This window comes from Hesperophylax consimilis, chromosome 1 (genome assembly GCF_061612785.1).
Source record: "Hesperophylax consimilis isolate HC1 chromosome 1, BYU_Hcon_1.0, whole genome shotgun sequence".
Taxonomy (NCBI): domain Eukaryota; kingdom Metazoa; phylum Arthropoda; class Insecta; order Trichoptera; family Limnephilidae; genus Hesperophylax; species Hesperophylax consimilis.
In genome coordinates this window covers 5,089,944-5,105,245 of record NC_142836.1, presented here as the reverse complement: position 1 = coordinate 5,105,245, position 15,302 = coordinate 5,089,944, and the positions used below count along the sequence as shown (strand labels likewise).

The window sequence follows — 15,302 nt, the reverse complement described above, 5'->3', positions numbered from 1 at the left end:
AAAGATATCATTACATATATTATTTGGCATAAGCGGAAATCTTCGCCGGGAGTTATGTCACCGGGTTAATGATTTTTTCTCCGCCCAATCCTAGGATTGCGTTGAGCGTCGCAAGCTTGGCCATTTCGTTTCTGGTGTCTACTGTTGCGCTTCCTATGTGCGGCAGCAAAACTGAAAAGAGCACAAAATTAAACTACAATTTGAGGTTTATAATTAAATACCAAATGTATACATTGCTAAATGTTAAACTATGACGTGTAATTATGTTAAAATAAGAAAAATATTATGATATTAATTTAATATATCTAATAAAATTGCTTAAATGATTAAACAAAGGAGTTAATTTCATTTGTCTTCTATAATGTTCAATGTTTACTTTGAAGACCGTTTGTAAGGCTAGCTTTAGACTTGTAAGTTTTTTCGTAAATTTACGACTTCTAGCCAATGGGCATATTGCATTTTGAAAATCCAATATGCCCATTGGCTAGAAGTCGTAAATTTACGAAAAAACTTGCAAGTCTAAAGCTAGCCTAACATAAAATTTACTATATTTTATTTAATTTTTTATTTTATTTTTTTTTTTTTTTTTAAATATTGTTTTTATTTCATAAAATTTACTATTATGTGTAGCAATTAAAATGATGGCATAACAAAAACCACGTTGTGCGCCAATGTAGCGTAAAATTTAAAGATATTAAAGTGTAAAGAATAAGGAACAGCTGTTCATCAGTGTAGCCAGTCATAAGGCATCTCGTACACTTCAAATATTAAAAATAACGGGGTAATAAGATATTCCTACGACAAGCCAGTAAAAAAATATTTCAAACTAAACACAAAACAATAATCAACATGAGTTTACAGCCAAATTATTAATTTTTGAGAGATGTATTGGAAGTCAATCTGTAAATATTTGAGCACTTGGTGTAGAAAAATGCTCTTCTCAGGATATGGACAGAATGTTTACTGTGCAAAATTCTATTGTTAATTTTTTCAACACGGCTTTCAGCGGTTCAGTGTCTCAGGGAGTTGTGAAGTGGAGAAGAAAAGTCTACACCAGGAACGGTAAGAGTAAGTAACGAAAGCAGTGAAACAATTGTTGAATTGATTTAATTATCTACGTTGAAAAGTTGAGTAAGAACTTACAGCAGTTAGGCAGAGCAACAAGAGGATTGTCTTTGGGCAAAGGTTCCGGTGTGGTAACATCTAATCCTGCAGCCCAGATCTTCTTAGTTGTCAATGCATCGATTAACGCCTCCTGATCAATAACTCCTGGAAAACATAACCGTGTTTATAATGTGTATTTAAAATGTGGTGAATTAACAGCTTTAATTTTTATTTTATTGTGATGAAAATATATTACATTTAAATAGTTATGGACTGTAAAAATAGTTTTTCGATATTTTCAAAAATGACAAAAGTTATGAGCTTTCAAAGTAAATAACGGTAAAATGTATGCAAATTGCTCCGCGAAGTCACACACAGTACAATTCAAATGGAAGTGCTGCAGTACCGTCAATTGCTTTTTGGCTGGCCACAAAAATCAACATTTTGATGGCTTATGTACTTGATACTATTTGGTATTTTCCAAAAATTCTAAAATATCTGTCCTATATTGCTCTAAGTATAAATTTGTTATTGAATATGATAAATTTTTTTTAAATATGGACTTTTGTAGAAGACAACTTCATCCAAAAAAATTGTGGGTGTAGAATATGAATTAATCAGTTGATATACTTTTCTGAAGTAGCCTAGTTAGCGAAGAGCGAGTTCGATAAGGAAAAACCATAATAAAATAGTACTTTATACAAGTGTAATATTATGCATTAAGTTGATTATCGTACCTCCTCGGCTAACATTGACAAGTATAGCAGTGTTCTTCATTTTACCAAATGCAGCGGCATTTATCATTTTTGTAGTGCTTTCATTCAACAGACAGCTAATGACTATGAAATCGCTCTGCCTCAGTAATTCCTCAAAGGATACAAACATGGCTCCTAGTGCAAGCCCTGTAAAGAGAAAACAATAATTTATATTTATATATAATTTATTATTAATGCCATTCCTGATTTTTCAAAGGTAATAATATAATGTATCATACCTTCTGCTTTCTCCCTGTTTCCGCAGTAAAGGATGCTTTCTACCCCAAATCCTTTAAGCCTTTTGGCAACTGTCTGTCCAATGCCACCTAATCCAACAATTCCTATTGTGCTGCCTTTTAAATCCCGACCCAACTGTTTCTGGGGTCCGACTTTCCAATTGCCTCTAAAATTATAATTAACGTATGATTATGCAACCTTTGCAGAAGTTGTTTAAATTTCAATTCTAATACAATGGAATTCCACCACGAATTAACAGTCCAAAAACTAGACTCATTATGAGTATGCATTAAACTTTCGAAATATGAAAACTACAATTTGGTTAAAACCAGCACATTATATGTGGTAATATTACTTCACCAATCCGCCACCCCAAAAACCAGGCAAGTGTACAATTAGTGAAAGCGACGGATTATAGTGTATTCATAAATTAAAAAGGTAACAATTAAAACAGATACAGTACACAGAGTAGATACAGTAGATAGAATACAATTTATGTCCTGATGAAGAGAACATAGTTCTTGAAACATGTTGATTTTTAACCCTTTCAGTACCCATGTCCATGATCGTGGACATCGACTTTCATCTTTAGTTATTACGCTATTTGCTAGGTTTTGATCATTACAACAACTTGTCCATGATCATGGACATTAGTAGAGCAGTGTGGTGCTGCCATCATACGGAGTTTCAAGAACTAAAATGATAAACAAGCCATGGAGAAAACAGACCATCCCTTGCCTGGTAAGACACACTACAATATAATTAGTTTTCTTTATTATTTGTAGCAACTAATTTATCCGAGCATTTTTTTTCATGGAAATTAAATGTTTACGATGGTTCTTAAATGTTTAGTTACGAAGTTCTGTTGAGTTATATGATTACAAGTTACGTTTGAAAAGCGATGTCCATATTCATGGACAAATGCATTTGACGGTTGCGAAGAAATATGGTCAGGGGACCATTGTAACCATTTGTCCATGAACATGGACACTCTGTACAACAATAAACATAACAATTATCAAAAAAGTTTTCAAACAAAATATTTTTGAAATTATTTCATTAGTCTAGACACCAATTTTCAATTTTTTATGACTTACAAGGTTCAATATACAAAAGTACCATAATAAAATTTTATACCTTTGTAACCATTTGTCCATGAACATGGACACTCTGTACAACAATAAACATAACAATTATCAAAAAAGTTTTCAAACAAAATATTTTTGAAATTATTTCATTAGTCTAGACACCAATTTTCAATTTTTTATGATTTGTGCCTGAAATTCAGTACTGAAAGGGTTAAAATATAAAGATTATCGTGGTGAAAACAAAGTGTTATAATTTATTTAATTAATAAAATGGTGCCACAAAGTGAATTTGCAAACTTTGAAGAAGATATCTATCTATCTCCTCCATCGATCTTTCTTCAAATTTCTATTTTTTTGTTTAAAGTTAAGGTGTCATGTTTATGTATGCAGGAAAACTCCATTTTGTAAATATTGTTAAATAAAAAATTTGGCAGAACGAAACAAACAGAAACACATACGACAGTTGCTTGTCATAATAGTTTCAGTTCTCAGGGCTCGATAAGTAAATCAGACCAAAGGCAAACTGGTAATATATTTGTTGTGATAATAATTACGTTTTGCAATCCTCAATGCCTTCGGGGACCCTCCTTGAAGCTCCGAGAATAAGGAGAATAGCCACATCGGCCACAGCGTCATTGAGAACATCCGGTGTGTTGCTGAGAAGGATTCCGCGAGACAGCAACTCTTTCTTATCAATATGGTCCACTCCAGCCGACATTGCGGCTACAATCTTCAATTGACTGCCTGCAAATACCGCTTTCAATTAAGCAAAGCTTCCATTATGAAAGCAACATACAACCATATTGATCAGTACCAAAGATAAGCATCTAAAATGGCGAGCAGAAAAATTGAATCATACTTATGGGCATACAAGTGACATAACAAGCACTCAAATTATTTCTTTCCAGAGATGGTATAAAATGATAAATTTTTTTAATAATAAACATAATAATTATATTTGAAAGAATATACCTGCTTTGTTTATCAAATCTTTAGTAAGCGCTAACCGTGAACACCAAATGATTCCATCAACACCCGTAATAAGTTGTTCTATTTCCACTTTGTAATCATCCATGGTATCAGCGTCGAAGCCATTGTATTTCGGTTGGATAATTTGAATTCTGCAAATAATCCGTGATTAATGTTTACCTTAACACAAATTGTTTAAATTATATTACCATATTTATATTATTCAAAACCAAACTCACTTGTTACGTAACAGTTCCAAGCCGGCTTCGGGAAATTCCGAAGAACTCACAAGAAGTTTGAGCAATGCCATGTTTATTTGAGTGATGGAACAGGTTGCTAACGTACGAAGGATTGTGTTGGATACCAATTTATTTATCAAGTGAAAGGAATATATACCAAGCACTCGTTCTTATCTCGCATCACAAGCGATAAGATATGGTTGTGTAATGATTCTACAAATAAAACCGCATAATGTTTGTATTCTGAAAATCAATACAGCTCATAATAATGTTTGTATTCTGAAAATCTATACAGCTCATAATATTATATATGTGTTGTTATCTTTTAAAAATCACATTAAAATGGATTAGTTGACTTCCAGAAATAATTAACTTCTTTTGTATGGTTCTGCCCAAGAGTTCATCTATCCGAAGCCAAGAGAACTATAGCATCCCCATTTGAGGAAGGTGGAGAGGCTGGTTGCTGTAGGCTGGCTTTGGATCTGGTCAATAAACACAGCATAACCCTTTGAATGCCGAGAATTCAGCGGCACCATGCAGTATATTATAAATAATCGAGTATACTCGTATCGGCAATCTGTGCTAAAAATCTTTTCTGGAAGCCATACTAAACATTTATTCGTATACTACAATATCACCTGATTTTAGTTTTTTAGAGAAAATTCCAGAGAAGAAAATATGTCCTGTTTTAAAATTTATGGTACAAAATTTATTGAAAAATAACTAAATATAGTGACATAAAATACATTTTATATAGCATGAGACATTGGAAATAAAAGTTATGGAATTTTGTTATAGTATACATTATATTGACTAGGATTAATAGAATAATTAAAAGTTGGCAACTTTAATAAGTGTGAAAAAATGAACTTTGTTATCAAATAATAAAACATTTAGGACGGGTTGTTTCGGAGAATTCGAACAAGTCATCAAATTTCAACTTTCATTTTCGGGTTCTGTGAGAGTCCTATTCAAGTTCTGTTATTATTTCAGTTATGTCAAGCAACTAGCCTATAATGATATAATCAGAGATGTGCAAAATGGGTACCCAAAACCATTTGAAATGCAAAATGGAAATGGGTCAAAACTTTTCCATTTGAAAATGCAAAATGCAAAATGGTTTTTAGAAAAGCATTTCAAATGCAAAATGCAAAATACCTATTTTCAAAATGCATTGAAAATGCAAAATGGTTTCTCAGGTCAAACAATTAAAATAATTATAGAATTTTTAAACAATTTTGTCATTTAATAATGGACATCAATGTAGAACAAACATATTACATGATGGTAAATCCAAAAACACCACGACTACAGATTATGAAACCACAAAAAATTTGCGCGGGACTAATATTGCCAACGTAAAAACATAGAAACTGCTATCTAACATTTAATATTACAGCGTCATGGCCCCATGTTAAGTATTTGAATCAATATTTTTTTGTAATGGTATCACTCAATTGCCAGGGCTCCTACCAGGGAGCAACTTGACAAATGTAAATTATCTCTCATAGCGAGGTTGAGGACCGACTGATATTTGGGGCTTATGAAAAAAAAGATTAGTGGAGATAGTAGGAAGAATGTTGTAAAAAAGCATTTAAAATGGAAAATGCATTGAGAAAAGCATTTAAAATGCAAAATGCAAAATGGTTTTTAGAAAAGCATTTAAAATGCAAAATGCAAAATACCCATTTTGCATTTCCATTTGAAATGGATTTATTTGAAATAAAGCACATCTCTGGATATAATAACAGAACTTGAATAGGACTTTCACAGAACCCGAAAAAGAACGTTGAAATTTGATGAATTGTTCAAATTCTCCGAAACAACCCGTCCTTAATTTAATAAAAATATCTTATTAACTTCAATAAAAAATCTATCTCACATCTTTATAAAAAAAATTCCGACTAGTTCATAAGATTTTTTGTTGAAATTAATATTTGTAAAGGTTATAAGAGTTTTGTATAGAACATTATTAGAAATTTGATATTTGTTTTGAATAAAGTAAAATTAAAATATTTAAAAATTGAAATATTGTTACTAGTTACCAAACTTTGATTATTCTATTCCTTATTCATGGTTCCAGATTATTTTGTTAACAATACAAATACTACGACCACACTACTCGTAGTTGGCACCCCATTGAAAGTTAGTACCAAGTGTGAGTATACTCACACTTGGCATTCAAAGGGTTAGGCTATTCTAATAAACATTTCGATTCTGATTGCTTGTGTCTCACCAGGGCGATACATACTGAGAATATCTTAACTCTGCCGTGAGCCGATAATTTATTGTAAATCACTCAGTAGAAAAGTATGAATCACAAAAAAATAACTTTATCTTTCTTTGTAAGCCTGGATTTAAAACCATTCCAAGAAAAGCTTAATTCTAATGAAAAGAAAGTGAACTCTGATCGGAATTAATAACAAGCCTACACATTACTCCACGTTATTCAAAAAGTATATGTATATTTTATGTACATATATACATACACATTAGTTTGTTATAATAAAATCTTATTTGTTATGGTTAAATTAAAGGAGATAAGACATTCACTATCAGAACTTGACAATATGTATAAAGATCTTCTGATAAGAAGTCATTGCATTATTTTACACGGCCCACTGGAAGTGGTGCACATTCATGGTAAATTTTCGTAAAAATAATTTTTCTAATTCTAATTTTTTATATTGGATTATTATGTTTCTATAAAATATAAAAATGTTGAATTGTTGGATGATTATGTTTGTACATAATTACATTCATTTATGTAAAAATAACCCTAAGTATCCAATTGAAAAGATGGTAAGAACCTTACGTACATTGGTAACATTTTATCTACAAAGCATTATTAGGAGGTTAAGGAATCTAAGTGAAGGTTTAATTTTATTTATGGTAAATATTTACCTAACCGCTGCAATTTTAATAGGCATAGATTGTAGAAATTACACTTCATTTCAACTTAATTACTGCTAGAAACATTTAACTACCTTTGGAGAGATGGTAAAAAATGGATTAAAGTCCCATTTTTAATCAAAGTTCAAAATTTCCCATATAAAATTATGACTTTCCTGTTTTTTTTTAGTATATATAGTGACATTTTTTAAAGTACTTTTCAATCGAAATAAGTATAAATTATTTAATTAACCCAAAATAAGAATTATACACTATATTTAGGGAGATTTAGGGAGGGTAAAAAGTGAAGATATGTTGATCAATAGAAAATCTCAATATAAAAAATATATATGTACATTATTGCCATAACACTCATACATCATTTTTCCATAAAATACAAAAACACATATTTATCACCTCTGAACACAATGGTCTATTCTATATTATTTATCAATGCCATCGATTATTTTCTAATCACCCAACTATATTATAAACTTATGCACTACCTTTCCCATTTTTTTCTACCTTACTACTCCTGCGGTGATCTGTCTTTTTATTACTACTGTCTGGCTGTTATTTACTTAACCGGTTTTGGGAATAAATTCGGTTTAGGGGAGTCACTCGAATAAGCGAAATTGAACTTGATTTAGACTAATTTAGGGCTGGGGAATCCGAATATAGGTGGGGGTTGGCACTATTAACTGAGTTATAGGGTCTTGAAGTTTCGTACGTGACACTTTGAAAACATGTTTTATATATTATTTCAACTATGAATTAAAAACAATCAAATTAACACTATTTTATACTTTTGACATTTCAGCAGTGCCAACCAAAAAATAAAAAGTGTTGCCATATAATAATAATATCAATGCATGGAAAATTCTGAAAATTAAATATCATTTGCCAGATTTGTAGTTTATTATTTAAAATCTTGTAAATATTTAATTTATATACATATATATATATATATAACCTAACCTGTGATTTTCTATAACAAAAAAATGACCCTTTAATAACGCCCACTCGCGTCCCCTTTAGAGTTTTATCCCAGTTTTCAAGTAGTTTGTGGGCTACGCTAGGTTTGTATAGACTAGTTTGTGATTTAATTCTAATACCTTTTTTCCATGTTATTTCCTGTTACAAAAAATTGCCTCTTTAATAACGCCCGCTCGCGTCCCCTTTAGAGTTATATCCCACTTTTCAAGTAGTTTGTGGGCTACGCTAGGTTTGTATAGACTGGTTTGTGATTTAATTCTAATACCTTTTTTCCCATGTTCTTCTGCCTACTCTAACCCGAACTAAAAACCTAACCTATTTTGTAAAAAAATATTATTATTATATGGCAACACTTTTCTTTTTTTGGTTGGCACTACTGAAATTTCAAAAGTATTAAATAGTTATTAATTTGATTTTCTTAATTCAGTAAAAACACAAGATAACAGCAGAAAAACATACCTTATAAATCGGAAAAACCTTCTTCGTCCGTTGTGTCCTTATCAGACTCGCACGTCTCGAAGTGTTCCTGTGGAATACGCGGGTCATACAAGAGTCCAGCTAAACGGTAAAACTCCAAAGTAGGGTCCTTCCCGCGTTCTTTGCAAGTTTTTAAAAACATATATCGAGCTAGATTACCAGGTACATGAGCTTTGATTCTACCAGATGACGGCATGGAAGATTTGGCTGTTCGCCAAGAGGACTCAATGGCATTTGTGTGGGCTCCAGAATCAGGGTCCTTGAAATTTTCAGAATGATTCACCGTCTGGTGCGTGTGGCCTAAGTCCGACAGACAGTCATATGCCTTCCAACAGTCACTGATAATCAGTGTACCCTTTTCAATCCACATCTCGATTATGGGCACCAAAGTTTCAGAGCTCCGAGACTCGACGGCTACCATAAACACGCGGCCGGAGCGACGTTCGTAGCCGCCGAAGACCCATTGTCCTTCAACATAATGGCCACGATCATACTGTCTCTTACCAAACTTGGATTCGTCAATTTCAACGACCTTACCCGGGCCGCCGATCTTTTCTAAGCGACCAAAGTGAGCATCGTGTACAACTTCCCGGCAGAAAGAGGCCCAATCAACCAACGCTTCTTGCGCCAATTCCAACTGTAAGCCAGAAAGCCGTAACGACGCACCTTGCTCACAAAAATTGACGAATCCAAGAATTTTCCATATAGGCAAATGAGAACGAGCAAAGAACGTACCGGTTCGAAACACTACTCTTTTGTTGCACCGCTCAGCCTTCTTCTTGCCCCGCGCTAACTTGCTATTACAAGCCCATCGGAACCCATCGGAACTAAAAAAAACCTTTCTTTAACACACTTCATAAACAATCGAATATCCGCAGACACAAAAATTCAAAACAATCAAAAATCCCGATCTTCTTCCAACCTCAACTTCATCGCTTGCCCACAATCTGGACAATTATAAGTACCATCTGCAGGAATTAGGCCCCACTCGACTAACTTAGCCAACATTTCGCTTTTGTCGTCACAAATCTTCAAAATTTTGAATAAATTCATGGTTATTTATACTTTGTATTAAAAATATATCTTGGAATTCAATGGTGTCGTCACACAAAACAATACAAAAAAAATATTGTGCCAGAAACAATAGAAAGCTTTTTTTTACCTCGATTACTAATTAAAAATAAATTGCTAATAAAATTACCTAGCCAGATATTAAGAATGGATACAGTACTTACCTATTGACAAATTCAGTTCATGAACAAAATTACGTAAATAATTAAGTAAATTAAATATGTAACCTTACCTAACTTTGTTTTAATGATAATTAAAAAAATAATAATAATTAATAAAATATATTTTAATTTAAATATATACCATATACTATATTAAAATCAAAGTATTTAAAATAATTTATTTTTTTTGGTAAAATTTCATTTTAATGTAAAAAAACTTTCCTAAAAATCTTGTTGAAATGTTATTAAATTTTCAGAATGTTAACATAATTTTTTTTTTTATTTGGGTAATGTTTTTTGTTTTACATTAAAATTAAATTTTTTAAGTTAAATAAAAAGTAAAAAAACTTGCCTACAAATCTGGTAATTGATATTTAATTTTAAGAATTTTCCATGCATTCAATTAATAACATTGATATTATTATTGTATGGCAACACTTTTTATTTTTTGGTTGGCACTGCTGAAATGTCAAAAATATAAAATAGTTGTTAATTTGATTCTTTTTAATTCATAGTTGATATGGTTTAAAAGTTGATATGGTATAAACATGGTTTCTATGTATCGCATACGAAATTTCAAGACCCTATAACTCAGTTAATAGTGCCGACCCCCACCTAATACAGATTCGGATTCCCCAGCCCTAAATTAGTCTAAATCAAGTTCAATTTCGGTTATTCGAGTGACTCCCCTAAACTGAATTTTACCCCGGTTTTGTTTTATATTAAGTGCTAAATTATGATATGAACTAAATTTGTCAATTTGATTGGCCTAAAACAGGATCCATTCCTAGTTGGCTAGTCAAAGTTTCCGCATGTTTTATTGTATGATTTTTATGTGAAATAAATTTATTATTATTGTGCAAGTATCTTTTTTAAATATTTACCCCACACAGGAGGCCCCGATGAAAATAATTTCCCTCTGGGGGTCTCTAAAAAACCAGCCAGTCCCAAAATGGTGGGCTGGGCGCATAATAAACACACCTCCCCGATGACCCCGAGCACCCCTGCTAAGTCACCAAATGTAGCAGACCACTTGGGGTGACCTGTGGCAGAGGTGTTGATTATCCAATAAATGGTTCCCGGGGTGGCAGTACCCAAACCCGCCTCCCAAATTGCAAAATAGTTGTTTCTTGTTGTAATTGTTGAAATGAGGTGTAATTCTAGAATTTGTGCCTAAAAGTGCGACAGTTAGGTAAATAATTAACATCAGTACAAGAAACAGCTATTTACACCCAACCAACAAATTCTTTGTGGGAAATAAGTCGCAGTTAACTATTCTAAAATACTATTTTAAAATAATAAAAATGCTTACAAACTTACAATGCATATATGTATAATATAATGTACTTAACTTTGGTAATTATTTTCCTAACCGCCGCACTTTTAGGCACGGATTATGGAATTTACACTTTGTTTGAACAATTACTAAAAGAAACAACTATTTACTTGCACAAAATATGTTCTCAGATTGGGTTAATTAAGTCATTTATGCGTATTTGGATTGAAACGAAACTATCGCAATGTCTTTTTTACACTGCAACGCTGTCCGAAACGTCGGCTAAAGAAGGAGTTAGCGCAACACGGCATAACACCCCAAAAACAAACAACAAAAATGCTTTTGGCCGTGAGAATCTAAAAACTTACCTATCGCAATGTCACTTCATAAAAAAATAAAGTCCTAAATGGCGCCAAAGGGATCGTTTTATAAGGTGTATTTTAAAATTTTATTGAATAAAAATGTAATTATAATGCATCTTTTACCATCTACCCCGACGTAAATAATTACCGGTAATTAAGTTGAAACGAAGTGTAATTTCCATAATATGTGCGGCGGTTAGTGAAATATTTACCTGATATTTTATCACACTAAATAAATACGCGAGCAAATAACTATAATAAATAAGAGAAAAGAAAGTGTATATTTATAATCCAAATTTACGATTATTTTCTTATTGCAACTCATCTGTCTGCTGTCAGTGGCTGTCAGACATAAAAGACATAAATAAACCAACAGATTTAAAAATTGTTATCTTTTCCCGGCCACCATATTTTAATTTTAAAAACCAATAGAGTGCGAGAGCACATTTCGGATTGCAAGTCAGGATCGCAATCGGTATTATGACGTCACATACCCCCAAAAAGTATTTTTATTTAATCTTTATTTTGGCTTTCAACCATTAGGGGTGAACTTCGCCATACAATTAACATTTTTTTCTTACAAACAAATATACAACAAATGACATAATATAAATATTCAGATGATTATAGATCATAAATAGTATAACACAAGGTTACATAGATAGATCTTACATAAACTTAACATAAACAAAACATAACCATAATATAAACATAAACATAACACAAACATAACATAAACATAACATAAACATAACACAAACATAACATCAACATAACATAAACATAACATAAACATAACATAAACATAACATAAACATAACATAAACATAACATAAACATAACATAAACATAACATAAACATAACATAAACATAACATAAACATAACACAAACATAACATACATAACATAAACATAACATACATAACATTAACATAACATAACATAAACATAACATAAACATAACATAACATAAACATAACATAACATAAACATAACATAAACATAACATAAACATAACATAAACATAACATAACATAAACATAAACATAACATAAACATAACATAAACATAAACATAACATAAACATAACATAAACATAACATAAACATAACATAAACATAACATAAACATAACATAAACATAACATAAACATAACATAAACATAACATAAACATAACATAAACATAACATAAACATAACATAAACATAACATAAACATAACATAAACATAACATAAACATAACATAAACATAACATAAACATAACATACATAACATACATAACATAAACATAACATAAACATAACATAAAGACAAATGACATAATATAAATATTCAGATGATTATAGATCATAAATAGTATAACACAAGGTTACATAGATAGATCTTACATAAACTTAACATAAACAAAACATAACCATAATATAAACATAAACATAACACAAACATAACATAAACATAACATAAACATAACACAAACATAACATCAACATAACATAAACATAACATAAACATAACATAAACATAACATAAACATAACATAAACATAACATAAACATAACATAAACATAACATAAACATAACATACATAACATAAACATAACATACATAACATTAACATAACATAACATAAACATAACATAAACATAACATAACATAAACATAACATAACATAAACATAACATAAACATAAACATAACATAAACATAACATAAAAATAACATAAACATAAACATAACATAAACATAAACATAACATAAACATAACATAAACATAACATAAACATAACATAAACATAACATAAACATAACATAAACATAACATAAACATAACATAAACATAACATAAACATAACATAAACATAACATAAACATAACATAAACATAACATAAACATAACATAAACATAACACAAACATAACATACATAACATAAACATAACATACATAACATTAACATAACATAACATAAACATAACATAAACATAACATAACATAAACATAACATAACATAAACATAACATAAACATAAACATAACATAAACATAACATAAACATAACATAACATAAACATAAACATAACATAAACATAACATAAACATAAACATAACATAAACATAACATAAACATAACATAAACATAACATAAACATAACATAAACATAACATAAACATAACATAAACATAACATAAACATAACATAAACATAACATAAACATAACATAAACATAACATAAACATAACATAAACATAACATAAACATAACATAAACATAACATAAACATAACATAAACATAACATAAACATAACATACATAACATACATAACATAAACATAACATAAACATAACATAAAGACAAATGACATAATATAAATATTCAGATGATTATAGATCATAAATAGTATAACACAAGGTTACATAGATAGATCTTACATAAACTTAACATAAACAAAACATAACCATAATATAAACATAAACATAACACAAACATAACATAAACATAACATAAACATAACACAAACATAACATCAACATAACATAAACATAACATAAACATAACATAAACATAACATAAACATAACATAAACATAACATAAACATAACATAAACATAACATAAACATAACATAAACATAACATAAACATAACATACATAACATAAACATAACATACATAACATTAACATAACATAACATAAACATAACATAAACATAACATAACATAAACATAACATAACATAAACATAACATAAACATAACATAAACATAACATAAAAATAACATAAACATAAACATAACATAAACATAAACATAACATAAACATAACATAAACATAACATAAACATAACATAAACATAACATAAACATAACATAAACATAACATAAACATAACATAAACATAACATAAACATAACATAAACATAACAATAACATAACATAACATAACATAAACATAACATAAACATAACATAAACATAACATAAACATAACATAAACATAACATACATAACATAAACATAACATAAACATAACATAAACATAACATAACATAACATAAACATAACATAACATAACATAACATAACATAACATAACATAACATAACATAACATAACATAACATAACATAACATAACATAACATAACATAACATAACATAACATATCATAACATATCATAACATAACATAACATAACATAACATATACATAACATAAATGTAAAAACATGAGTGCATGAGGGATGAGGGCATTTTATAGAAGTTTTAAAGAAGCTGGGTGGGATCCCCACTACACTCCGGCTAGAAATCTAAGGGAATTGATGTTGCCTTCACATTTTGTAACAACGTGATTTATATGAGATTTCAAAGTAAGCTTGGAGTCCAAAAACATTCCAAGGAACTTAACTTCCTTAGAGATAGGGATGACTTCATCGCCAAATCTCACCCAAATATCCGGGAGCTTTTGTCGACAAGTAAAAATGACAACTTTGCTTTTGGAAAGGGAAAGTTCAAGACCATTACTATTTAACCACGCCAAGAAATTTCTAAGAGCTTTGTTAATTGCTGCGATGATGCGATGTAAAGATTTGCGGATATTTTGTAAAAAGTTAAGTCATCTGCACGTTGGTATGTTGCACATAAAATGAATATATTTTGCCAGATCGTATGTGTAAATATTAT

At 30.1% G+C, this 15,302-nt stretch overlaps 1 protein-coding gene across 10 annotated transcripts; it reads right to left on the bottom strand.

The window, feature by feature from the left end:
- Positions 1-30: 30 nt before the first annotated feature.
- On the bottom strand, positions 31-11,991 carry LOC149426165 (glyoxylate reductase/hydroxypyruvate reductase-like). Of its 10 annotated transcripts, none has more exons than XM_089639995.1 (8): positions 11,840-11,991; positions 4,393-4,635; positions 4,157-4,305; positions 3,739-3,928; positions 2,099-2,262; positions 1,842-2,006; positions 1,144-1,269; positions 31-171 (listed from the first exon to the last, which is right to left on the bottom strand). In XM_089639995.1, the coding sequence occupies exons 2-8, from the start codon at positions 4,461-4,463 to the stop codon at positions 53-55; spliced, it is 984 nt and encodes a 327-aa protein (XP_089496121.1). In that variant the 5' UTR covers positions 4,464-4,635; positions 11,840-11,991; the 3' UTR covers positions 31-52. The 10 variants fall into 10 exon arrangements, with proteins under 10 accessions (XP_089496121.1, XP_089496192.1, XP_089496332.1 ...); XM_089640066.1 differs by having other exon boundaries at positions 4,393-4,605; positions 11,840-11,990; XM_089640206.1 differs by having other exon boundaries at positions 11,929-11,950.
- Positions 11,992-15,302: the final 3,311 nt, after the last annotated feature.

What these genes read in the sequence shown, in the direction of transcription:
- LOC149426165 (XM_089639995.1), bottom strand. Translation starts at nt 4,463, where the DNA reads ATGGCATTGCTCAAACTTCTTGTGAGTTCTTCGGAATTTCCCGAAGCC. An exon ending in AAACAGGGAGAAAGCAGAAG is followed by an intron (nt 2,007 to 2,098) that starts GTATGATACATT and finishes TTCTCTTTACAG; the next exon opens with GGCTTGCACTAGGAGCCATG. An exon ending in TGTTGCTCTGCCTAACTGCT is followed by an intron (nt 172 to 1,143) that starts GTAAGTTCTTAC and finishes TGCTCTTTTCAG; the next exon opens with TTTTGCTGCCGCACATAGGA.